This window comes from Phasianus colchicus, chromosome 6 (assembly GCF_987193195.1).
Source record: "Phasianus colchicus chromosome 6, bPhaCol1.hap1.1, whole genome shotgun sequence".
Taxonomy (NCBI): Eukaryota; Metazoa; Chordata; class Aves; order Galliformes; family Phasianidae; genus Phasianus; species Phasianus colchicus.
The window spans coordinates 12951134-12976868 of NC_143441.1; the positions used below are offsets into that span (position 1 = coordinate 12951134).

General features: G+C 41.9%; 2 protein-coding genes across 8 annotated transcripts in view; one reads left to right on the top strand and one right to left on the bottom strand.

The window, feature by feature from the left end:
• SNRK (SNF related kinase) overlaps window positions 1-4213 on the top strand; it is a 36816-nt gene extending 32603 nt beyond the window's left edge. For all 4 annotated transcript variants that reach the window (XM_031590275.2, XM_090142489.1, XM_090142490.1 and 1 more), the window contains exon 7: window positions 2122-4213. In XM_031590275.2, coding sequence (XP_031446135.1) covers window positions 2122-3340 — 1219 coding nt within the window. In that variant the 3' untranslated portion in view covers window positions 3341-4213. The remainder of the gene's footprint in view (window positions 1-2121) is intronic.
• A 5803-nt stretch (window positions 4214-10016) lies between these two features.
• ANO10 (anoctamin 10) overlaps window positions 10017-25735 on the bottom strand; it is a 117250-nt gene continuing 101531 nt past the window's right edge. For all 4 annotated transcript variants that reach the window (XM_031590276.2, XM_090142492.1, XM_090142494.1 and 1 more), the window contains exon 13: window positions 10017-11751. In XM_031590276.2, coding sequence (XP_031446136.2) covers window positions 11716-11751 — 36 coding nt within the window. In that variant the 3' untranslated portion in view covers window positions 10017-11715. The remainder of the gene's footprint in view (window positions 11752-25735) is intronic.

The following is a 25735-nucleotide window of genomic DNA, read 5'->3' on the forward strand; positions in this document are numbered from 1 at the left end:
TTAGTTATAAAACAAATTAGAGGAAAACTTTGGAGTTGAAATGGGTTCTAAACCTACGAAGCCTGCTTTTAGATTGTTTTTTCTTTGTATCAGTATCACTTTTTCTGTTAAACAGCTGTTCCAGTTAGATGAGGAACTGGGATACAGACTTATTGAATCTGAATCTTGGTATGATTTTATAATGCTGAATAGAGTAGTTAAAGTCTGTGTTAATAGCATGAATTTTCTTTGCATGACAAGCAGATCCACAGTAATTGAGGAACTCTTGCCATTAATAATTTCAGGTAGCATTCACGTTACTTCTTTTCTCCATTATGGTTCTAAATGGAAACCATCTACAGTGATCTTATGGAAAGGACAACGGTGATGTGCTAATTTCGTTTTGAGAGTTTAGAAGATGTAAAAATTAAACATGAATAACTCACAATTGGGAGTTCTTCTTCTGGCCCACTCACCTTAGACCAACTGGACACAGTGTGGAGGAAGACAGGGAGGTAAACATGGGCTACTATGTGAGGTACACATAGTATGGAGGCTTGCTGATGTGACTTCCATCTACAAGAAGGGCCATAAGGAGGATCCAGGGAACCACAGGCCTGTCAGCCTGACCTCGGTACCAGGGAAAGTTACAGAACAAATAAACTTGGATGAGATCACACAACATGTGCGTGGCATCCAGGGGATCAGGCCCAGCCAGCACGGGTTCATGAAAGGCAGGTTGTGTTTGACCAACCTTATCTCTGTCTACAGCTGGGTGACCAGACAGGTAGATGAGGGAAATGTTGAGCAAATACAGTTCTAACACATGTGCATCTATTAACTCTAAACACTTGAACACAATGAGAATAGCTGGTGGTCTCCCCTGATCTGAAACTTTTCTGCTTCCTCTCTGCTTTCCAGCCATACTTTGGTTCTTACTTGGGCTGGAGAGTTTTGCAGCCCCGTCTGGTGGCATGCCCCAAAATAAGGTTGGCAGTATCTTGTAGTATCATCCATACTTGAGCAGAAGTCTCTTTCCACTGCTTCTCGTGCGTTGTGCTAGATTGTTAGCTAATGTAAAATCACATGATGAGGAAACTTCTTTTAACTTCAAGATCTCTTTTTGAGAAGATGGAAGAAAATTCTTACTCTGCACAAGGAATGTGGAGCTTATGTGCAGTCACTGTTAAGGTGGTGTGTTCTTTTGGATCAGACTTTCTAAATACAGGTAGAGAGGAAGGACTGTCAGTCTTTGTTCTTAATTTATTGTTTATATGATGGGCAAATTACAATATATATCCCAAATGTAAAGTAAAACATAAATAGTCACCAGCTTAGACAATGAAGAAAAAAGACATCAGCTGCTGATGGTAAACCTGATTTACTCTCAACTGTCATTTCGATTCTTTTGAGATTAACACTCAGCAGACACTCATACAGTTTGAACTTTGATTCTGCTAGTTTATTAAGCAATCTGAATCCTCAATTTATGGATATGCAGTATTCCTGTTGTTGAGGTAAGGTCAAATAAATGTATATATCTTGATGTATATGTTTGAAATTAAAGGTGATATTGTGGAACAGAGCTTAGTCTGAATGAAACTTACTTAAATAGGAGAATGTTCCTTCTGACTTTGCTTTTCAGCCTCACTTGTGTTGATTTTAACCTGATTTTTGTAGTAAGAATTGTGGGGAAAAAAAGTAACGAAAGCTTAAGAATATTCTAAACCACTTTTATTTACCTTGTACCTTGAACCACCTTGCATCTCTCCTGCATGGCACTGGTGTTTCTATGCCTACTTCAGATTATTGGAAAGGCAATTATTTAAAGCTTTGTATTGCTTACTTCATTTTCTGAGTAGTGAATTTTTTTAAAGATTCCTTCTGACAGAAAACAACAACATTTCTAAACGATGCTTTTGTAAATATGACATTCCTTTCAAGTAACAGCGTTTCCAAAGGAATGCACATCTTGAACGTTTTTGTCTCAGTTACTCAGTATTGCCCTTTACAAATACACAACTTAGCAGGCAATCTTTGTGGCAGTTCTTAAGCTCCTCTTGTTTAGATCTTAAACTCGCTTGTGTGTTTTGAGATGGTCACCGTGATGTGACTTTTCTTTTATCTTTTGTACTTCTGTAGGCAATCATGGCCAACAAAAATCGATGTACCCCAGGATCTGGAGGATGACCTTACAGCTTCTCCTCTCTCCCATGCAACTGTTCCTCAGTCTCCAGCTCGCACGGCAGAAAACGTTCTCAACGGTCACAGAAGCAAGGCTGCTGGTGAGTCAGCAAAGAAGGAAGAGATCCCTGAGTTAGCTGGGCCTGCACTCTCGGTAGTTCCATCAGTGAGCTTAAAACCCACTACGAGTGGCCGGAAGTGCTTGTTCAGAGTAGAAGAAGATGAAGAGGAGGATGAAGAAGACAAGAAGCCTATTTCTCTTTCTACTCAAGTTGTTCTGCGCCGTAAGCCTTCAGTTACAAACCGTCTTACTTCACGAAAGAGTGCACCAGTCCTCAATCAGATCTTTGAGGAAGGAGAGTCGGATGATGAGTTTGACATGGACGAGAACTTACCCCCAAAGCTCAGCAGGTTAAAAATGAACATCGCTTCGCCTAGCACGGTGCATAAGCGCTACCACAGGAGGAAAAGCCAGGGCCGTGGCTCTAGTTGCAGTAGCTCAGAAACAAGCGACGATGACTCGGAAAGCAGGAGGCGCCTCGATAAGGATAGTGGGTTTACTTACTCCTGGCACAGGCGGGATAGTAGCGAGGGGCCACCTGGCAGCCAAGGAGATGGTGGGGGACAAAGCAAACCGAGCAATGCGAATGGAGGAGTAGACAAAACGAGTCCAGGTGGTGATAACAAAGGTGGGGGAAGTCCCTCCAGCAACTCCAGTGGCAGCACCAACAACACTTCAGGTTCCACTCGTAGATGTGCCGGATCTGGAAACTCAATGCAGTTATCATCTAGAAGTGCAGGGGAACTGGTTGAAAGCCTGAAGTTAATGAGCCTTTGCCTGGGTTCACAGATTCACGGCAGCACTAAATATATTATTGATCCTCAAAACAATCTGACGTTTTCCAGTGTAAAAGTACAGGAGAAATCATCGTGGAAAATGTGTATAAGTTCCAGTGGAAGTGCCAACCAGGCTTCTTCGTTGGGCAGCCTAAAGTTCTTTTCTGACCAGATATCAGACACGGCGAATGAATTGGAACGGCTAAAGAACAGGAACTTGAAAAATAACGTGCTACAACTACCTCTCTGTGAAAAGACGATATCTGTGAATATTCAGCGGAACCCAAAGGAGGGCCTGCTGTGTACCTCCAGTCAAACCAGTTGTTGTCATGTCATTTGACAGCAGTCTGACTTTAATAGCTTGATCTATTTGATGGCATCTTTCTTCCTGTTCAGAGCTGTGAACACCTTGTCACTGAACCCCCTTTTGTTGTCTTAAGATTTTTAAGTGGGCTTTGAGCAGTTATTTATTACATTTTAATTTTGTGTTTGCTTGATGATATGACAATGCATGGTCTTTGCATGCTGCTAGCCATTATATTTTTTTCAACGAAACAGAATATTTTATTGTGTAGTTTTTAAGTTTATAATTTTACTATGGAAGATCTGGATTAAATTAAAATGACTATCTGGATCCTAATGTAAATGGAGCACTTAGAAGTTTCACGTTCTGCACTTAAACTAGAGAGAAGAGGAGCTTTTGTTCGCTTGTGAAATGTTAATTCTTGTTCTGACCTTCTGTGATATCTAAAATCTGTGATATGTGGCATACTTCTATGTGTCTGAAACAGAACCAAAGCAATAATGTTTTGATGCTGAAAACTCTTCAGGGAGCTTTCAGATGTTCCAAGGCTTGTACAAAGCAAAGATGCACTGAAAATTAGCGATCTTGAAATATGAGTTTAAACCCATACCTATTTGTCTTAAGTTATGAAATGGATAAAGTTGTGGCTCAAAAATCAAAGTGAAAAGATCTTGTTTTGCTAGAGGCAGTTGTGTTGCATTGTTGGGTTGGGTTTGTTGTTTGTTTTTTTTGTTTTAAAGAAGCAAGTAGATTTGTAAGGCAGCTTTTTTTCCCATAGAAATATGTTAATTTTACAAGCAGACAATCTTTTTTAATATAACAGAGGTAAATTATTAAGTCTACTTCTGAGTTTTTACGTGCTAACTGAAAATAAAGTATTTGTATGAATTACTTCCGTTATTAGTATATCCTGACACTTAATATTTTAGGTTTTTACCTTGTGAGCCTTCCTCCCTGTCCTCTCCCAGCCTCCTGGAGATTTCAAAAGGCAATAAGGGATGGAAAACCTTTAATTGGATTCAAGTTGACACAGTTCCTGTCATTTACATTTTTCTCATTATCAAATCAGATTCTTGTAAGACATAAAGTACTGCTGTTTGCCCATACATATGCCCCTTATTTTCCCTCAGTAATCATGCTTTTTGTTAATATTGGTGAAAATAGCGTATAGGAAAGTATTTATTTTACAACTATTTGCCTTTCTGTTGGGTTTCTCATAGCCACGGCGAGGTCTTGTTTTAGAGTATTTGTGTACCAGTGGGTGCACTTGACAAGATAAGTTAACGTGTGGAATTTTATTATCTAGATAAAAATATATTGCGGATTCCTAGTTTGGGGAAGGGCAAGAATGTTTTATTTTTTCACGCTGTGCACTGGGTCTTCTGAGCAATGCTAGTCAAACCGGTGGTGTTATGTAGCAGCGCCCTGGCCAGACGTTGGATGTCTGAGAAGAGTTTACACTGTTGAGCATCTTGTCACGTTGCAGAATGGTCAATACAATGTATTTCATGTCTGCTATAGAGTGAGTAGAGCACCAAAGAACTGCATCACACTTTGTTGTAATTTCTACAGTTGATGACAGCTCTTCTCAATTAGTAAGACTTTACTAAGAGAACCTGAATGTCACGGGGTATCCTTACTGGCTCACCTAGCCAGGGATTTCACATTCTGCTTCCTAAACAAGGACGTGATGATGAGCATTTTACTTTTAAGTAAGTTTTAAGAGAGTTGCAGTTTAGTCAGTGTGGTATTTATAAATGAAAAACTGCAAGAAGAGATGTGTGGGTGAAGCCATAGAACATATTTGCTGACGTTTTTTGAGCAGGGATCTTCTAAAGGGCCAGAAATAAGATGTGTCGTTCACGGACAGTGAGCGTAACATCGAAGTAGGAGGAAAAGTTTATAAAGGGCATTGGCAATAAACTTATTTGTTGCAGCTTTTTTCCAAGCATTGTAAATACTCTTTCCTGATATTATGTACAGCCTTGGAATGGCACCTTTTAACTAACCCCAGGTGTATTTTGTTTCCCATGTTTTTATATACAAATGTATATATGGTGCTCACTTTAGAACAGCAGTGTTGATCATTTATGCTGCATAGTTGTATTATAGCCTTACTAGTTGTGTATGGTTGGTTGACCTCTGGGCGTACAGCTGTTAGTCTGAGTGGCGTCCTTTATCCATCTGTTGATAGGTGAATGACTGTGCATGTGGTGTACGTTGTATTTGTCGTCATGTAAAAGGAAGGGCGAGAATAACCACTACATTAAGATAATATTGGACCAAACTATGACTTAGAGCGAGTAAACAGTTTCTTGTACCCCTTAACGTGTCTTTAAAAGTTGCATATAGTTACAGTAGTGTATAAATTAAATATTGTGCAAAAACAATTAGTCTTGTATTTTTCTGTATGTGTGTATATATTATATATAAAATAATGTACCTCTAGCAACTTCATCTGTATTTAAGATGTGACAATCTTGACACAGGATTTGAAAAGTAGCAGTATAAATAAGCAGAATTAACAAACAAATATAAAAATTTCTCACCAAGAAAGAATTTGTGTGTGTGTGTGTGTGTGTGTGTGTGTGTTAAGAGGGTACAGAAATAGCAGCTGATCTTATTGCTTCCAGCAGTGTTTGGCTTTTTCATTGTAAAAAACTTCATGATGTGTGACAGACATGGAAAATCCAGTTAATAAAAGTACTATCTTGACTGATGCATAACCTATACTGTGCATGTCAGTGCAGTTTGTTACTCCCAGTGCTCAGTGTGTAAGGGCAGTGCACACCCTACTGATCTCCTGCACTGTGGGCCTGACTCTCAGAGCAGTGTGTGCTGGGAATGAATTCTGGCTGCAGATACTGGACAGTCACTTCAGCATCACCCCCTCAGGGTCTCAGGTAGTAATACATAAAAGCAGAAAACAGCAGAAGGGGAAGCTCACACACACCTTTGTGTGTGGTTGTACATTTATTTGCAGTTGTTTTCTTTTGTTAACCCAGTGCTATTCTCTTGCAGAGTTTTAAATTGCTTATTTGGGCTTATAGGGTGTCATAATTAAGCAGCAAGCTACTTGAGCAGATGCCAAAGGAGAAGATAGCTGTTTGTTTCCTCGGCAGAACTTCAACATGATCTAAGTTTTTTTTAGTGAACTTTACAGCACCTAGAGACCATTCATGATGATCCTGTCCTACTCACTTTCTTGGCCAACCTAGGGTAGCTGGCTGGTGCTCTTCTCTCTGCATCAGGAAGCTGTGCAATACAGAACACAGGGTTTCAAAGTTTCAGATAAAGTATTTGTTGTGTGTTCATCAGAGACCAGCCTTAGCCATGCGCACATCCATGGCACATGGGAGTTGGGAGTGATGTCATGTCCACCTTGCTGGGACCTGTTAGAAATAAGATGCTTCATTTGTCTCGGGTTTGTCTTGTTAGGTAAAATAATTGGTTGCCTACCAGTTTGCCATGTCTGTAGGCAGCCTGTTAACTGATCTGCTTGTAAGAAGGTATGTGAGCAGAAGTCTCAGCAGGGCAGAGTACATGCCTGTAATCCAGCCTTAACCCAGAACTGTTCTTCTCTGCAATATAGAAAGGTAAGAGTGAAAAAGAACCAAAAAGTGAGTTTTGAGGCTTGCTGATTTTGTGCAGAGAAAGCAGCTTTGTCTTGAGCTTACTTCCTGTTTTCCCCCACGATCCATGGAAGAGACAAAACCACACCACAAGGTGCAGCACTGTCTGAATGTATGCAGTCACAGGTAAGTGGGTGGCCAGAAGCTAATGCTGCTTATATACTGCAACTGCTTCACAGCGTACTGCATACAACAGTGTTTGGGCTGCCATGTGCTGGTAAACATCTGCTCCTGAACGCTTGTTCTGAAATGAAGTATGTCAGTACAGAACTGAGAACAACTGCAATGCCTAAGTTGAAATACAGACACAGGCTGTCAGTGTCATCACTTAAAAGCCACTGTGCCTTAACATGTAGTGAGTAGATCAACACTTTTCTTTTGCTTTGTTTTCAAAGTACTGTGAAAAGCATTTCAGATTGAGGGGAGGAGTAGCTGAGCCAGTAAGCAGCACAGCTGGCCTGTGCTTCCAAACTGCTCTGCCAGTTTTGCCTGCAAATGTCTGATTGCTGTCTCTATCTGTCTGTGCATGTAACCACTCTAACAGATTCCTCTCTGGTGACTCAGGAGAGAACTGTGTAAGCAATACCACATGGGAGAAGAGAGAGGCTGGGCATCCCAATGTGCCAGGCTCCATCTCTACCAGTATGGGAGGATGACTGGTGCTGCCAGGCTCCAGAACCCTCTGTGCTCAGCTGAAAGAATCCCCAAGTACTGATTTCCAGGTCAGGATAAGTGAGGGCTTGGTAAGTTAACTGATGTAACAAAATCATAGCCAAAGATGCTCAATGCCATGTGACCATACCACATTAATAGGGATTGATGGCATTTAACAGACCCTGTACTATCTGCTCCAAAAGTTATGCCTTCTATAAGTACATAATTGGCCCACAACATCGGGGAGTGGACAGTGGTGGTACAGCAGTAGAAGCTGAACCTTCCCACCAGTATTCTGTTAGATGTTGCTGCTGTGTGACAAATGCAGCAGATGGCAAAGTCTGATAGAATGGCATCTGAAAGAAATTATGCATGAACCAGAGGGGAAGAACCCATTTCTTCCATAATAGCAATCACTGACATTCATTGGTGATTGCTGAACATTTCTGGTGACCAAACAGTGGATTTGAGCAGGGTTAGTGGTGTGTTTCAGCACTACTGAGTCCCCTCCACTGGTGCAGATCTTGATGAGCACATGCCATGCAAGTTCTTGTTCATCACTGGTGAAAATGCAGTGCTAGAGGTGACCTTTAAAAAAAAGTTAGTTGTGGCTGAGAATGTGCTCTATCAAATTGCGTCACTGTGCTCTTTGTATCTGTTGTAGGTTCCATGGAAATAAATAGGAAGCATTACTTTTAAGGCAAGCTACGTAATTGTATGCAACTAGTGTATCATTGCTTTATGATCAGCTATTTGTGTGAGGATGTCCCCCAGCAGTGGTCACAGCCACCAAAGCCTATGGGTACATCTGAAGTCTGGTCAATGCAAAATGCAGAGGTAGCAGCAGAGACCTCTGCCTTAGCAGAGGAAGGTGCAACTAATCTCTCTCTTCCCTCCTGCTTTTAAGAGAAGGCAAACAGTCATGATTTATTAACTTGTATGTGCAGACATCTTTCATCAAGAGCAAATAAAGGAATACCAAACTTGGATGGCAGACTGGAATGTCCTCAGGTGACTGAAAAATGACAGAAGACAGCTAGGGCACTATGACAACCTTTCCAATGGTACAGTTGATGTAAGTAAATCAGAGCAGAGCTGTCACTAATGCTAGATTATTGCTTGCAGTATAAGGTGTTTGAGTAGTAACATCTTAACATAACCATACTTGGGCCAGCATGAGCATGACTCATTTGTTTGTCTAGCTGGACTAAAGCCAAGTTACTCATCAAAGTTATGGAACAACGTTGTTCTGAGGGAAGGCCAGGACACCTTTCTTAGGAACAATGTTTTTGTGGCTGTTTGAGTCTGCCTTGCTCTGATGCACAGGTTGGGACTATGCTTTTGAGGCTGAAACTGCATTTGCTTGTTAAAGGTTAAGGGGGGGGGAAGAATCCATTGACTTTCCCAGGCAGTAGAATTGTCCTGTGAAAAAAAAATTGGGGCTTTTTTAAGGGCTTCATTTGTCTCTTAGACATGTCATGTCAGATCTCCCCAGCAGCTGATTTCTCTTGTGTAACATCTTCCTGCTCCTACTCTCTCTTGAGAAATACTGGCCTAGAGGAGGCAAGGAGGGACAGAGCTGTTTTTCTCCCTAGGCACCAGCTGCCACATACACTCAGCCAGAGTGCCTGAGGCCTGGGAGCAGTTCAGCTCAGCTGCAGGCCTGCAAGCCCAAAGGGCTGATGAGCTCTCTTACACTGAGCCAGGGATCACCTGCATCCCATCTGCAATGACAGATGCCATCCTCACCACATTTTAAATCAAGCCACAGTGTGCAGAGACCCATTCTCTCTAAAGTAGGAGGCCATCAGTCTTCAAGGCTGACAGCGAGTCACCAGGCCCTGCAGTCTCCACACAGGGGAGAGCCACTCCAAGGAAAGAGTGCACAGGGAGTAGAAGAAGGGTGCCTGCTGGCTTCACTTACTTGAACAGGGAAGTAGTGCACTGAGGTTGTAGCTCCTCAGTGAGAGGTAAGACCTAGTATCCCCAGATCAGAGCAGGTTAAACCACCCAGAATTGCTTGCCTGCTGAAATAGGAACTTTTCCTCTTCTACTGTCCTTATGTTTGCAGGAGGGGCTGCAGGCCAGCAATGCTAGTGAGAGGTCCTGAGTCAGCAGCCTGCCTGGGCCACGTGCTGTGACCTGCAACTGACACCATACCTGAGGAGAGAATTTTTTCCATCACCGTTAATTTGTATTGCACTTCTTAAAAATGGCTTTCCACGCTGCTGCTGCTAAGGAGCAATGTAAAATTCAAGCTCTCGAGCTAGGACCAGGCTATTCGCTCCCATGTGCTTTTCCAAATCAAACCTATCCTTGATTTCTCCCTTCAGATTGAGACATGAGTGCCTCCACTGCCAGAGGCCTTGGGCATGCAGCTCCTCAGCCTGGGAACAGACACTTGTTACACAGCTTGCAAAAGGCAGTCACCGGTAAATACCTTATTTATTCTCTCTCATGTATCAGGAGCAGTTTGGTGACAAAATACAACACAGCACCATCCATGGACCAGAAATGCTCTATCATGATTTTAGCATCACAGCTGTTGCACAGTGAGTTCTCCAGGACAAACGACTCTCTATAACACAAAAGATTGCCATATTCCTCACTCATACGCTGTGGAGGTTCTAGTGTCTCCACACCACCTGGCCGTAGGCAGAGAATCCACCCAAGGAACGTTCTTATTCCCACTTCTACATAAGAACATTAAGCAGAAGTTTAAGCAGAAGTGAATGGATTTGCTCAAGGCAAGGATAGCTGCCGAGGTTGCTCACATCACCAGGTACCCAAACCTTATTACATATTTTCCTATTAGGCTGCAGAAAACTGGAAGAATGCAATGACTGTGAAGACAAGTACTAGAAGCCATTACTTATTTCTTTCATGTGACTACAGCTGAGATGCAACCTGATTCCTTTTCCAGCCAACCCTGGGCCATTTTCACAGACAACCCATGCAGCTGCCATCACAAACCTGCCCACTTCACACTCTGAAAGCAGTACCAAGCAGAAGACAGCAGGCTCCAGTCATAGCAGCTCTTACATCTCAAGAGCAACCATCCCCCAGGTTCCTCACTAGCCATGCTGATCAGGCAGCAGGAGAAAAACACTGGGCAGAAATCTGCAATGGTAACTTTTCTACACGCAGCCTCAGGAGTGTCATGCATAGGTAAGGTACAGCTACTGCAAATGCAGGTCACAGCTGGAGAATGTAGATTACCCATGACTAGGGGAGATTTTTGTCCTGTAACTGCCAGAAAGCAATTAAATGTTATGAAAATGACCATTTTGTAAAATTTGGGGGGCAGGAGGGGGGAAGCGTTCACTGGGCACATGGGTACTGATGTATCATGTTTACAACCCTGTGGTTCAAGGCCCAAGGAAGTGATGCCAAAAGCAAATGTAAATGAAAAAATACATAAATATCTGCTGCTTAATCTTCATAAGTTACTGCTCAGTACTGTTTCCTACTCAATGCTTTTATCTAACTTTGGGGAAGACTTTAACTCACTCTTATTTGGGTAACTAGCACAGAAGAAAATGTAATGCACACCTTAAATTTATGTTTAAATATTTCTCATGTTCTGTCAGGAACAATAATATTTCATAACATAATGTAAATTAATTTGCTATGTGCAAAAAGTAGCTAATCAGCAGTGGTTGAATAAAAGAGAGGATTGGTTAACCATCATCATAAAGGGACAAAGCAGACCATAGGCTCAAAAGCAGCGCACCGAATGAAGTGCTGCTCCACCTTTCTCTTTCTATTTTCTTTCACAAGGTTTCACAGCTGAAGTCTCCAGGTGTCTTGGGGATGCTTATCCCAGGTTCTGTTTTCCATCAGTTGAAGCGCAGTGAGTCTGGCAGCCTTCAACCAGACCTTGTGCAGGCTGGACTGCTTTGTGTAGTGTCATGGATGGCGGAAAAAAAAAAAAAGAGTAGGAGAAATGATCTCTTTCTCACAACCTCAAGCAGTGAGTATTTACCAGGCATCCTAGAAGCAGGTGCCACCTGCAGATAACAGAATAGCGTGGTGTGCACTCAGAGCTCCGCAGCATCATAACAAAAGCTCAAGGAATGCCCACATCCATGTGTGACTGCTGTAGTCATCTTTGTTCCTTCATGTTTACTCCTTCAGTGATTCAGCAGCAAGTTTCATTTGCTGTGAGAAAAGAAAAAAGCACATGAACTCAGCGATGAATTAAACCGAACTTCATGTCAGCAACATGCTCATTGCATGGGATAATCTCAGACACAAAAGGAACTTAATACATTAATTATTCATTAATAGAGCAGATGTCTTCTTGTTGTGGAGACATGAATGCAATTCCTTCACCAGCAGAAGAACATGTCTACTACTCACGTGCTGTGCAGTTTTAAAATACATTCTTTGGAGAGATAAAAGTGTTAGTTCACTGCTAGATCAAGTTCTTCCTTTTATTCTTGTATTTGATTTCAGACTTGGCCTGGTAAATAGAGTCAGCCCCTAATTGTATCAAAAACATTCCAGAAGATGACTCCACACAGTAAAACCCACCTACAGTTGCTTTTGTTACCATTTTTAATCTGCATTTCCAAGCCACCTATAAAAGAAGTATACTAATCTGCGATACAAATATTTATATGCTTCTCCATGGCAACAGCATAGAAAAAAACCAAAACGGAGTGGAATGCAGAATTGAGATTCCACTTCTGCATCCCGATTCCCTTATCTGAATAAATGTCTGTGTAGAACTACAGCACCTTAATTAAAGTGACTTCAATCCCCAATGTAAAGACATGAGGGAGACACAGAACATAACCTAACTCAATTAATGACTTATCAAATTCAAACCTAATTCACCAATTTTAGAAACATTTTCTCAAATCCTGAGCATTTTTGGAATTAAAAGGGGGACTGATCCTAAAGGGTCCCTTCCAACCCCAACCATTCTATGATGTGCAGAATGTAAAACAGGGCAAGGATGCTTCTCCTCCCAGATTTCTCCATTGCTCTGCACAGTCTGGGGAAGAGCAACAAACAAGCATACAACTATTACTGAGGACTAGATAACAAATCTGGCCAAAAATAGTCAGAAGTACAATGACTGCCATTGACTTCTGAAGGCCCTCCCACCTTGCAGCTAGAATGCTCAGCCAGTAACCCTCTGCTGGTGTATTTTAAAGCTGTCCAAGGAACAAACACATTTCTCAGATTGTTCAGTGAGAAGAAAAACTTAAAATAGCTCTGCTTACTGCCATGACACGCAGCCTGGACACAAAACAGTCCAAATGCAATCACTCCCATATTTCAGGAAATGAATCAGAGCAAAGTGAGAACCCCAAAAGCTGAATATTTCATTTTGACTTTAATCATTCCCATGACACCAAAACCTCTTTCGCAATCCCTGGCAGCAGCAGGCTCCCCTCCGAGAGACTTTGGTGAGCAATGCAGGGTGGCATGGCTCAACAACACAACTCCTTGCCAAGTTCGGGATGAAGAATTTTTTAATTTTCTCCTCTTTTACTCTAAGAGGGAACTTTTTTTTAACTGGGAAAATATTTTTCTAGGACACCATCCAGTAAAGGGAGCATTTTTTTTCCGATCCTGGGCAGAGAATTTGCAAGGTCTTTCTCCCGATGGTCCCAACAGGATTTTTTAATGAATATTCCATCACAAAGACATTTAAACACCTAAGACAAGAGGAATTAAGAACTCCTTATGCCTACTTTTTAAACCTGCTTGGAACATCACAACAAAGGCAAACAAGTGCTGGGTAAGCAGTGGCAGAAGCCCATAAGTGCTGCCTGGAGCTGTGTCGCTCAGCAGAGAGCCAGCCCAGGAACAGCTCTTGGTTTACCTCCAGCTGAGGATCACCCACAACAGCTACGTGACCCCTGGCCCCATAGGCTCACATTCAGCCTTCAGCAGCACTCCTGTTCATGAGCATCTATAATCACTGAGTTTGTCACAGAGGGTCTGCCACCAATATTAATTTGTTGTAGATTCCAGAGCATAGCTTATTCCAGACTTCTACCAGTAGGAATTGCTCTAGAAACTTCTCTGCTGTAATGCAGTATTTTGATACTTCTATTTTAATCTCACATTTGAAAGCATGCATACTATAATTAAGCAGTACTTTTAGTAGAAATACCAAGACTCCTCAATGCAGTTTCACAAACAGACTTAACCATTTTAATTGGGCTTCACTACTTTTCAACACTACACTTCCTGAAAATACTTCAATAAAACATCAAGATACCTTCTCACCACCAAAACAGTTGTGTACCAAACCTGGAAAACAAATTACTATTCTTGTGTGTTTAGAACCAGAAACACCAAATAACTTTTAATACAATGAGTACAGATTGTTGTTGATCAATGACAGATCCCTCTGCAACTAGGTCTGTAGTGGTCCAGTTGTGCAGGTCAAAGAATCACAGAATCCTAGAAAGGCCTGAGTTGAAAAGTACCTCAAAGATCACCTAGTTTCAAACCCCCTGCTATGTGCAGGGTCACCAACCAGCAGCCCAGGCTGCCCAGAGCCACATCCAGCCTGGCCTTCAATGCCTCCAGGAATGGGGCATCCACAGCCTCCTTGGGCAGCCTGTTCCAGTGCATCACCACCCTGTGTGTGAAAAGCTTCCTCCTAATATCTAACCTAAACCTCCCCTGTTTTAGTTTAAAACCATTCCCCCTTTTCCTATCACTATCCACCCTCATAAATAGCCGTTCCCCCTCCTGTTTATACACTCCCTTCAAATACTGGAGGCCACAATGAGGCCTGCCCAGAGCCTTCTCTTCTCCAAGCTAAACAAGCCCAGTTCCCTCAACCCTTCCTCACAGGAGAGGTGCTCCAGCCCTCCGATCACCTTAAGGTCAGAGCTGTGAACACCACTGCTACACACAAGTTAAAGACAGAGCTGCCAATACAAGCTAACAGAAGCACACAGTGACACCACAGACTTCTACTGAAGCAAAATCAGCCCAGCAGCAGGGCTGGTGCTCGGATCCAGCCTCACTGGATGTCAGGACTGCTCCTGCATGGCAGTGAGAACCCCCTCGCTGTGAGCACCACGAGCACAGCCTGCAGCCAATGCACCCCTCCCCACCTCACGCCCGAGTTGTGCTTGGTGCTGGTGAGCCACCCCCTCAACTACTCCTCTTACTGCTGTGTGTGGTAACACAAACACAATTTAACCACAGCCTGAGGAAAGCTATATATATTTTTAATTTACAAATTAAAGTAAATGAAAGCAGAATTTAATGACTCACCAGCTTGGTGCTTTTCCAAATGTGCACTCAACATACATGTTTGTATATATGAGCAGACACAAACAGGCATACAGCTAAACGTAAGAAGACAAAGGCAGATGTTTCTAATCAGCAGCTCTAACTTCTGGTTTTCCTGGACTGGCCGTGCTGAATGGCTCACCCCTAACTCACTGCTTAAAGAAAGCGTAGTGCTATGTGCCATCTTTCTCATTTTCTCCAAGCAATTATAAGAGAGCAGGATGAATACATATTATAATTACTCTTTGAAAACTGCACACCACTGGGAAAGACAGTTTCTTAGGCCTCAAGCTGTTTATGACAACTGTAAGAACGTTACCAACATGAATAAGTACCAGCCAACTACAGACAAGGGAAATTAACACCTACTTCAAAACTCAGTCAGACTCTTCCACAACTAATATTTTACTTCGTGAAGAGTGAGAATGTATTTAATGGCAATACATTTGTTACTGCTAAGCATTATGGCAGAAGGTTGCACTGTTTGCCTAGAGGCATCAATCTCCCCTCTGGGTTGTGGCAAGCAGCATTTGACTGCAGGGAATGGACCCATTTTGCCAGTGACCTAAAATACAACTGCCATAAGAGGAGATGATAACTGAGGCTTGTTTACATAGCAATAAACACTTTTTAGTGCAGATTTTCAATAAGGAAGTAGAATAATTTTAAATAGAAGATAACAGAAAGAAAAAAGTGCTGAGCTGCACAGCTCTCATGAGAAGGACACTGAAAGCAATGAGAACAACTCACCTCTCTGAGGACTGAAAGGTTACTGACCCATACAAGTATTATTCTTTTCTTTTCTAAAATGAAATACCATGGTCTAAACTCAGTACTGACCCTGCTTGTAGAATTCCTGGAGATCCTTCAGGCTGAAAAGTTTTTATACTTATTCCTGCAGCGCTGGTGACACAGGAATATGTTTGCACCCTAGAAATCACGAGTAGGAATCTATGATAAACAGCAGTAGAGAAGTGCAAAAAATAGTTCTCTTCCCTTTTACATACGCCTAATTCATGACAGAATACTCAGTACAAAAAGCTAGCATTAATGAAACAATAAGTTTGCAAAATTAGTAAGTGCAGAGTCAGGGAAAACTTGGAGAATCACATAATACATGCCTTGGAGTACTGGGTGTGATTAATAGTGCTGTAAGACATAGAGACAAAGCAACGCCATTTGTAGATATTTTCAAGACTTTTTTCCTGATCTACTTCATACCGTCCCCAATTGAAATTGCAGAGCATTAATTAATACTCACTATAGCATTCTCACTGTATTAGTCATCCTTTGCTGAATCTTATTTTAATTCAGTGGTACAAAAATGTAGAGGTACTAATAGAAGAAAATACTACAACACTAATATAGCTTTAAAAGTACAGCTTATTTATTCTTCTGACCTTCAGCACATTTAAATTATATTAGTGTATACATTTTAAAAATAATTTATTTCACTGTTTCTGAACATGTGACTGCAAAATGAGGGATAAATATATAATGCTAAATGAGATATCTAAGTGTCTAAGGAGAACGTGTGCTCTGAATCTTTTCACAGTGTGACAGAATACCACAGGAAAAGCTCTTCAGGTTGTGCAATTCCTCCTCATCCAATAAGCAGCCAGTCAACAGATTTTGGAGTCAGAAGTGTTTGATCAGCTCAGAAAGCAATTATGCAGAAACATCCAAAGTGACACAGCCTCGATCATGTCTCAATTCAGAGGGACAGACTGTGCGGAGACTGGAGAGCCTGCATTTCTCACATCCCTGAACCTCCAGGTGGGAGCTGAGGAAGCAAACTCCTCCACACTGTAAGGGCAGAACAAATCTGAGACAGCCTCATTTAAGACTGAATGTGTACAAGTCTATAGGGCCAGATGACATGCATCCCAGGGTGCTAAGGGAGCTGGCTGATCTGGTTGCCAAGCCACTCTCTATCATATCTGAAAAGTCGTGTCTGTCAGTTCCCAGTGACTGAAAAAAGGAAAACATCACTCCCCTTTATAAGATAGGGAGGAAGGAGGATCCAAGGAAGCAAAGGCTGGTGAGCCTCACCTCTGTGCCTGGAAGATGGTGGAGCAAATCCTCCTGGAGGAAATGTTAAGGCACAAGGGGTGAGCGGGTGATCTGAGACAGCCAGCATGGCTTTACCAAGGGAAGGTTGTGCCTGACCAAACTTAATGGCTTTCGTGATGGCGTGATGGCATCAGCAGACAAAGGCAAGGCAAGAGATGTCATCTACCTGGACTTTTGCAAGGCCCTTGACATGGTCCCCCACACCATCTCCTTATTTCTAAATTGGAGAGATATGGATTTGAAAGGTGGATAAGGAATTGGTTGGAAGGCCGCAGTCAGAGGTGTCATCAATAGTCCTACATCTGGGTGAAGGCTGGTTACTACTGGAGTCTGCCAGGGGTCTGTCTTGGGACCAGTACTCTTCAACATCTTTATCAGGTGCACAGATGATGGGATCAAGTGCAGCCTCAGCAAATTTGCTGATAACATCAAGCTGAGTGGTGCAGCTGATGCAGCAGAAGAAAGGGATGTCATCCACAGGGACCTTGATAAACTCAAACAGTGAGCCCTAATGAGGTTCAACAAGGCAAAACAATATTTTGCACTTGGGTCAGGGTAATGCCAGATTTGTATACAGACTGCAAGAACTACCTGAGTAACCCTGCTGAGAAGGACTTAGGGGTCCTGGTAGATGAAGAACTTAATGTGGGCCAGTAGTGTACGCTTGCAGCCCATAAGACCAACAGTATCCTGGGCTGTATCAGAAGAGGGGCAGCCAGCAGGGTGAGGTAAGGAATTGTCCCTCTCTACTCTGCCCTTGTGAAGCCCCAGCTGGAGTACTGCAACCAGGTCTGGGGCCCCAACACAGAAAGATCTCAAGCTTTTGGAGAGGGCCCAGAAGAGGGCCATGAAGATGATCAGAGGGAATGGTGGGGTTCTGATACAGGCTGCCTAGGGATGTTTGGAGTGCCTCATCCCTGGAGGTGTTTAAGGCCAGGTTGGATGGGGCCCTGTGCAACCTGACAAAGTACCTGGTATAGTGATTGTCTACAGCAGGAGTTTGGAACCTGATGATCCTTGAGGTCTCTTCCAACCCAAGCCATTCTATGATTCTGTGGCCAGCCCTCTGGCCACAAAGCCTGGGAAGACCTGGGCTGCAGGCACAAGCCGCTCCTGACTCACAGAGGGTCTGATCCAAAGAACCCCATATAGTATCTATCCCAGTGCTACACACACCAAAACCCACCCAAGTTTTTCCATCACCCTGTAACAAATCCTGTTGTACCAGAAGCGAGATACAAAGTTAAACTATTTAACGTCTCAAAAAGAATATAGAAAACACCAACAGCACCAACCAACACAACTTGCAATCCACGTTCCAGAAAGAAACAGGCTGCATAAAACCCTCGAAGTTCTTTCAAACTGTGTTATGCCCCTCACTAAGGAAAAAGACAAAAACCACCTGGTAACACCACAGCTTTCTGACACATCTGGCACTTCAGCTGGGCACACACAACCCAGGCCCCAGCACTTGGTGCCCTCCCAGCTTACACAGCATGCCTGTGTGTCCCAAGGATTGGGCCCAAGTTTATTTCCAAATCTGTACGTGCCTGTAGCAGTGCTGAGTCCTAACAGTATCCAAAGAAGAGTAACAACAGCGGCAAATGTTAATCCTCTGCACAGAGGACTAATTATGTAATTTAGTTGAACTCCAATCCAACTTCAGGCACTTTTTGGGAAATTCCTATACATGCTGTAAATTTGAAATAAAGAGCAGATAAGATGGAGGGCACATGGCTAGGCTGTGTTGTGCAACCGAACACAAAATGCCAGAAATACAATGCCAGAAATACAGAGCTCCCATCTGCCTTGCAGCAGGCAGCAAACTTCAACCTAGACCCATGTCAGATGATAACAGAGAAATAAACAACTCAGCAGTATAAATAGAAAACATTAAAATACTCCTAAAGCATAAACCATGTGGTTAGAAACATAATTTTCACACTAAATGCTGGGCAGATATGTAGCAAAAGCAAGCACTTTTTTTTTAAGGTGCTCTTTTTAATGAAAGAACTCACCTCTCAGTTCGTATCACAGAATATCATATCACAGAATGGCCTGGGTTGAAAAGGACCACAATGATCATCTAGTTTCAATCCCCCTGCCACGTGCAGGGTCACCAACCACCAGACCAGGCTGCCCAGCCACATCTGCCACATCAGCATGAAAAACAATTGTGAAGTAATTGTTATCAAAATATTTACAAAATATTTCACTGCACTACAGAAGGAGAAACTACTCAATATTTAAGTTATTTGGTGAAAGACTACTTCATTTCTACTTAAGAGTTTAACGGGCTAAGCAACCAAGATCAGAAGGAGAAAGTCCCTGCCAGCTCACACCATTTGTTTTTCTCTCCTGCAGAGGCTCTCCTGCCCTGCCCATATCACTCTCAGTACCACACTCATTCTTCTATTTCTCCTCAAAGTAAGTTTTCCCTCCTCATTTTGCATTTCCTATTCCTTGTATCCTTGCTTTTCATCCATTTACAGTCTACTAAAAATAACAGACCTGGTAACCAACTGCTAGTTACAACAAATTTATTGTTATTCTGAAATCATTTCTATCGATTTTAAAATGTAACAAAGGTTCCTTTGCTGGTAGTGTCAGAATAGATAGCACAGCTGGCAGAATTCATTTTTGCATCGAAGATACCTGTAATGAGGTAAATGCACCATCTGCCAAACACCCATTCCTAGGAAAGGCTTCACATGAGGAAAAAATGCAGCTTGTTTTCCACTAACTAAAGACTGGGCTAAGCACAAGGATTGATCAGTTATAGCCATTGACTCGTGTTTAAAAATACATTTAAGTCAATACCTGTCTGACCAGATAAAGCCACATACCTAGTTGGATAAAGTCTATTACTCAAATTGGTCACGGTGGATTTATGGTTGACTTGGCTCAGGAAGTTCTCGAGCTGAGCACAGGCAGAGGATGGGAAAAAAACAATAGAGCATTACATAATAGTAATACATAAGTACACATGCCTTGCTCTTCACTCTGTCCTAGGGACCTGCACAGGGCCTGGCCTAGAGAAACAGCCTGCATTCAGATACAGCCACATACACAACAGGCACGTGCAGATTGCCAACCTTCCCATTCTTATTTATGGCACAAAATTCCTTATAAGCTGTTAGTCTCAGGAAACTACAGAAGACTGTCTGGCAAGTATGTACGAGAGACAGAATATGCTTTGAAACAGCTTGCAGTTTGAAAATAAAGTAAAACATTGATTTGGTAGTTCATAACTCTGCATTCCCCAAGATGAAGAAAGTTACAACAGCTGGCACAGTCTTAAATTATAGGTATAATGACGATTTTAAAAATTACTTTGCTAAGCCTGTACTGATTTTAAGAAACCTACCAAAAGCTCTCATTTACTTCATTGAAGCCAGAATTTCACTTTTTTGTGCTTCCTGAGTTGTGAGTGAACGAAACTCTTCTTCCAGGGAGTCGGTAGGAAGAAATCCTCTTCACTATGGGTTAGTTACTGCTTTTGCTCAGGAGCAATGCAGTGTTCTGTTGAAAAAGCTTGTTTTATTTCACTAGAACAAGCAAGTTGCCCTTAGTTACACTGGTGAACCACCGTGTAGGGCTGCACTGCCCTACATACTCTATCAGCCCCTTATTCAGATCTATTTGTACCGCTCTTAGATTGCAACAACATTTCGTGCTTTTCCATTGGCAGTTTCTTTACAAAGGATTTATGAAATTATTTGGCAATAAATAGATACAAAAGGGGGTCCTAGCTGCACCCCCACCTCAGACTTTTACCTGTCATTTCTTGAATTGGAAAAATAGCTCCTTGTTCACCCACACCCCGAGGCAGTCAGAGAAGGCCTGTTGGCAGCATGCTGCAGCCTGGCACTGCTCCACAGGGACGAGCACAGGCCTCCTCCTGCCCTGTTCTGCTCTGCTTCTCAAGGCCAGGAGAGGAGAAACGGCTCTCCAACAGCACAGCCTTTCTCAGCTGTTTTAGGGGGCTGCATGAAGCCTGGCAACAAAGCAAAGCCAAGAAACACACGTGTTGGACAGATAGGAGCTACTTGAGTCCAGCGCCTGTTCTAAAGCAGCCTTCTCTTTGCCTCAATGGAAACCAGAGCAAGTGGTGCTAGCTTCAGCATGCGCTGAGTTCAGCCATTGTGATTCATGTCCTGTAGCAACACTAATTTTACTCTACCTGACCTCAAGGCTTCGCTTTCAAACACTTCTTACACGTTGCAAAGTGCTTTGATGGTACCCTGGGTTACCAGGACCATCACATGCCTGTTTCTCAATTCCAGTGTGTCACAACAATAAATATATTTGATAGCATACCACCACAAATATCTAAAATAATGTCTCTTCAACACATTAGCTGTAATGCATTAAAACACTGTGTCCTATTGCTATAGAAACACTGTACAACATCACCACTTGTCAGAAAATGTACTCTGTCCTATACATTCTATAGCAAGACCCATATAAAACAGGTTGCTACAGCTATCAAACAAATCAGATTTTAAAAACACTCCAGCAAGTGCTGTCAAAGGACTCCAAATAAACATTTGAGGCATCATATGATTTTGCATCAGTGAAGTGAGTTAATATTATCCACTGAGTCACTTATTTAATTCACTGTGAATTTATGTGATGGTGTAAGCTGGGAGGTGAACACACATTTCCACAGATCCTTCAGGGCAAATCAAAGCAAGCAAGCTGGGGCAGGGCAAATAATTACAAAATATTAACAAGCTGGAGAAATCCATTTTCTGCACTTTGAGCTTGATGGTATGTCAGTACTCACATGCTCATGTTTCCTATTTGGCTGACTAGAAACAAAGCTAAGACAAAGAGCAAGGATTCCATACACTGTTACAGGATTGACAGAACTGCAAAAATCATGGCAGCCAGTTACATTCCTTCCTAAAAAAGTAATAATTCACAACTGTAGCTAAGGATTCCTTCAATAATCTAAAGCAAACACCTCTCACATAGTAAAAAGAGAGCACACAAGTTTCATTACTAATAGGAAATAACGGTATTATTAACAGTGTAAAGGAATGTATCAAAGAGTAGAAGGAAATGGAATTACAGGCTGTGGTTTACAAAATGCCATCACGAGAACGCATCTACAAAAGGAATTTAATAGCATCCATACACACAGATCTCCTCTGTTTAGCTGTGTACTGCCTGCAGGTATTAAAAGAAGGAAAAACATATACACACACAGAGGAAAAAATAAAGGTGACTTCAACACTCCCAAGGAATGAACAGTCTCACTAAAATGTCTGTATGGGAAGAGGCATAATCACCAATACTAATGGGATGCTGTTGGCTTTTCTTTGCTGTACGCTTTTCTGTTTTGCTTTCTTTGTTTTTAGCTTAAGAATTCCCCCGATGTCTTCTTCATTTGGAACCTGTGAAATCTGTAAACAGGGCAACGCTGCCCCAAAATGTTATAAAAACTCTCTCTTCAGACCAGCAAAGAGTTATTTAGCAGACAAAATATTTAAAAAAAATAGCATGAAGCACTAACGTGAAACACAAATATTATTTTAAATGTTACTCTATGTTGCTAAGCATTAATCTTCAAATAATTTTGTTTTAATTTTGCTCTAGACACAAACTATTACAAAAGGACTTCCAGGAATTTTAAAAACTACGTACAATTAGGCTAATGAAAGAGAAACTGACAGGAAAAGGGAAATTATAATCAGATATTAAACGGATCACTCTCATCCCCTCCCTGTTCCCTAGGAAAATAAAGAAAAACAAAAACCAATTTAACATGAGATAGAGAATAGGAAGTTATAAAATTGAGCTTATCCCAGAGAAATATGAACGGCCTCTTACTTCATAGTGTTCTGAAACTCAAGGATATTTGGAAACTCTTTTGGAAAAAGCCCACTAACCATCTTTCTTCAGACTGAACAAAAATTAAAGAAAATAGAAAACTACTTGCTAGATATCAGGAATTAATTCCTTACTGTGAGGGTGGCGAGACGCTGGAACAGGTTGCCCAGTGAGGTTGTGGATGCCCCCTTCTCCCTGGAAGCATTCAAGGCCAGGCTGGATGGGGCTTTGAGCAACCAGGTCTAGAGGGAGGCATCCCTGCCTATAGCAGGGGGTTGGAACTAGGTGATCTTTAGGGTCCCTTCCAACCCAAACCATTCTATGATTATTACACAAATCCTCCTCAAATAGTCTCACTGCTCTCACCCATAATGTTTCATGCAACTACACAACCTGATTTTTTTTTTTCCCCACCGTTTGCATACCATTTGAACCCAGACCGCAGTTTTGCTGATGCTTACTGCTTGAACTGCGTTACTGACACTGAAGATGTCTGTAAGGAGGACTCTGAATTCCTGTACAACTTTCTGCAGCATCCCCTTCCACAACGAAACTGAATGTAGGCATCTGAGCTGAAGGGTGAGGCTGATTTGGAGTTATCACTCATTACTGATAAATTATAAGGGAAGCATACAGTAAATAAATAAATAAATAAATAAATAAATAAATAAATAAAAGACTTAACATGAAAAGGAATTGGGCAGGGGCATGATAAATAAAAAATGACCCAAAGTGTCTCTCAGCAGATGTTGCCTGGGTCAGGACAGCCAACCTGTGAGGTTTTTAGGACAGTCACAAATGAAATTTATTCCTGAACTTATCTCAGGGCTTCCTGTCCTGTTTGAAATGCACATCTGCACAAGTGTATTTTATACTGAAAGACAGCCTTTCAGTAGTATGTATTTCAAGTATTCCACACAAGTTTCCTACCAGCAAGCTGTAAGAGAGCCTGGTATAGACACAGCACTCCATTTGCTCCCTGCTTCTGTAAAAATGGAGGACGTATGAATAACACAGGAAAAAGCTTTAGATGAAGCAAGATTGGCTCAAAGACTATGCTTAAATAAGGGCAGAACAATGGGATTGAAATCAAAGGAGAAGCAGCAGCAGCAAATAAGCCAGGACAAACTGGGAGGGAAGTGCCATACCCACCTCCCTGTGTTGTTCTGGAGTTCTGACTTGGGCAAACCAGAGAAACGCCAGATTGGTATTTTCTGTGCTGTGACAAAACAGCTACCAAAAGCTGAAACAGGCCAACCTCAGAAAGGACTTGATGACAATAAAGAATTGCGAGACTTATACGTGGTGTTTCTTGTCTTTCTCCAGCAGCAAGACAGTAGGCAGAAGGCATACAAGAAACAGAAATCTGCATTTTCCAGTTCTTCTGTCCCTTTCTCCTCATGCTCTTTTAGTTCTCAAGAAAGCAGAAGTCACCTTGGGCACGGTGAGCAGCAGCAGCCCAGGCTTCCTCCTGCCCCAGGGTACAGATTAGTGCTACTACCCATCACAGCAACAGGCCTCCTCTGCAAGCCTCTGAGTCAACAGCAAAAGGAAGTGGGGATGCTGCTAACATACAATCTTCCTCTGTATTTGCCATGCTATCTGCTCATCCTCCTCCTGGTTCAACTTTAGATTAAAGGATATATTTTAGCAGTGGTTCTGACTGTCTGTGTAAGTGAAGAGGCCAAAGCTGCTTTCAGAAGCACCCCAGGCACTCCACCTGATGCAATTTTATCAACTTTTGATCGAAGAAATGTATTATTGAAACTGCCATTTGCTGAACCTGCTTCCTGACTGTACATTTGATCTTTTTTGTGGCAGAAAGCACAAATAGTATTGGATTCTCCTAGAGAATTGGCAGGATTTCCACTAAAAAGATGTTGCTGCCCTTTGTTTCCAAATGGATGAAAATCTTTTCTTGATTTGCGCTAATCAGTGAAAAAATGGGAAAGAAAATCCAGCACAGAATTTAACATAGATATGAATGATCTTGTACAAGATCTCAACGTGACAAACTGGAACCTTCACAGCACCATTAAAATAAACTTGTGTTGGAACCAGACATGCAAATTCACCTGATTAACAAGATGAGCCCAATACTACTTCATACAGAAAGTAGGAAACTGCTTCAGTTAACAATTATTCTAAACTTTTGTCTATGTTCTCTACAGTTTCTTAAGCTTCACTTGGAAACAACAGGAACGATCACTCCCAGAAAGTGACTGGATGAACTAATTAATAGTTTGGCCTGATGATTTCAACATCACTGAGTTATAAACAAGCAAGGGAAACTCTGGGCATGTTCCTTTGCAGAAAGGTGTCCTCTTACTGCATAAGAGCCTCATTTACTCACTTTCAGTTTCTCAACTTGGCAGATTAGCTCAGTTCTAGGTTTGCTCAACAGCAGTTCCATCAACACAAAGCCATCTGTCCTGCATTCCATTAGGATCTCACTTCACTGCTAGTTATCAAATGCGAGCTAGGGGGACTGAGCCTTTTCAAGAGACAGACTGATGAACCTGACAGCAACCCTCAGAAGGAACAGGAAGGATCAGGAGTCACAAAAAGTTTATCTATTTAGCAAGTTTATCTCTCCTTTAGATTATATATACCTGGGAGTACTCTAGCTTTTGACAAAATCCATAACCTTAAGACAATGCTGGGAAAAAACTCATCTCTGGGCTTCCACAGTCTTTCAATCTCTTTCAAATAAGACATGCAGAACAAAACATCATGGATGTGATATGCAGCTCTAGCAAAGGTTCAAGAACTAAAGCAATCACAAGAAAATCTCATAGAAATCTCAAGGGGAAAAAAAAGGGGAAAAAAACACCAAGAAACAGCAACTAAACATCATATTTTCCAAATGTTTGTCAGGAAAGCAAGTCTTTTTTTCTCTGCAATCCATTTTGCAGAAGATACAGCCTTCAGCAGTTCACAATACACCTATTACTGGCTGAAC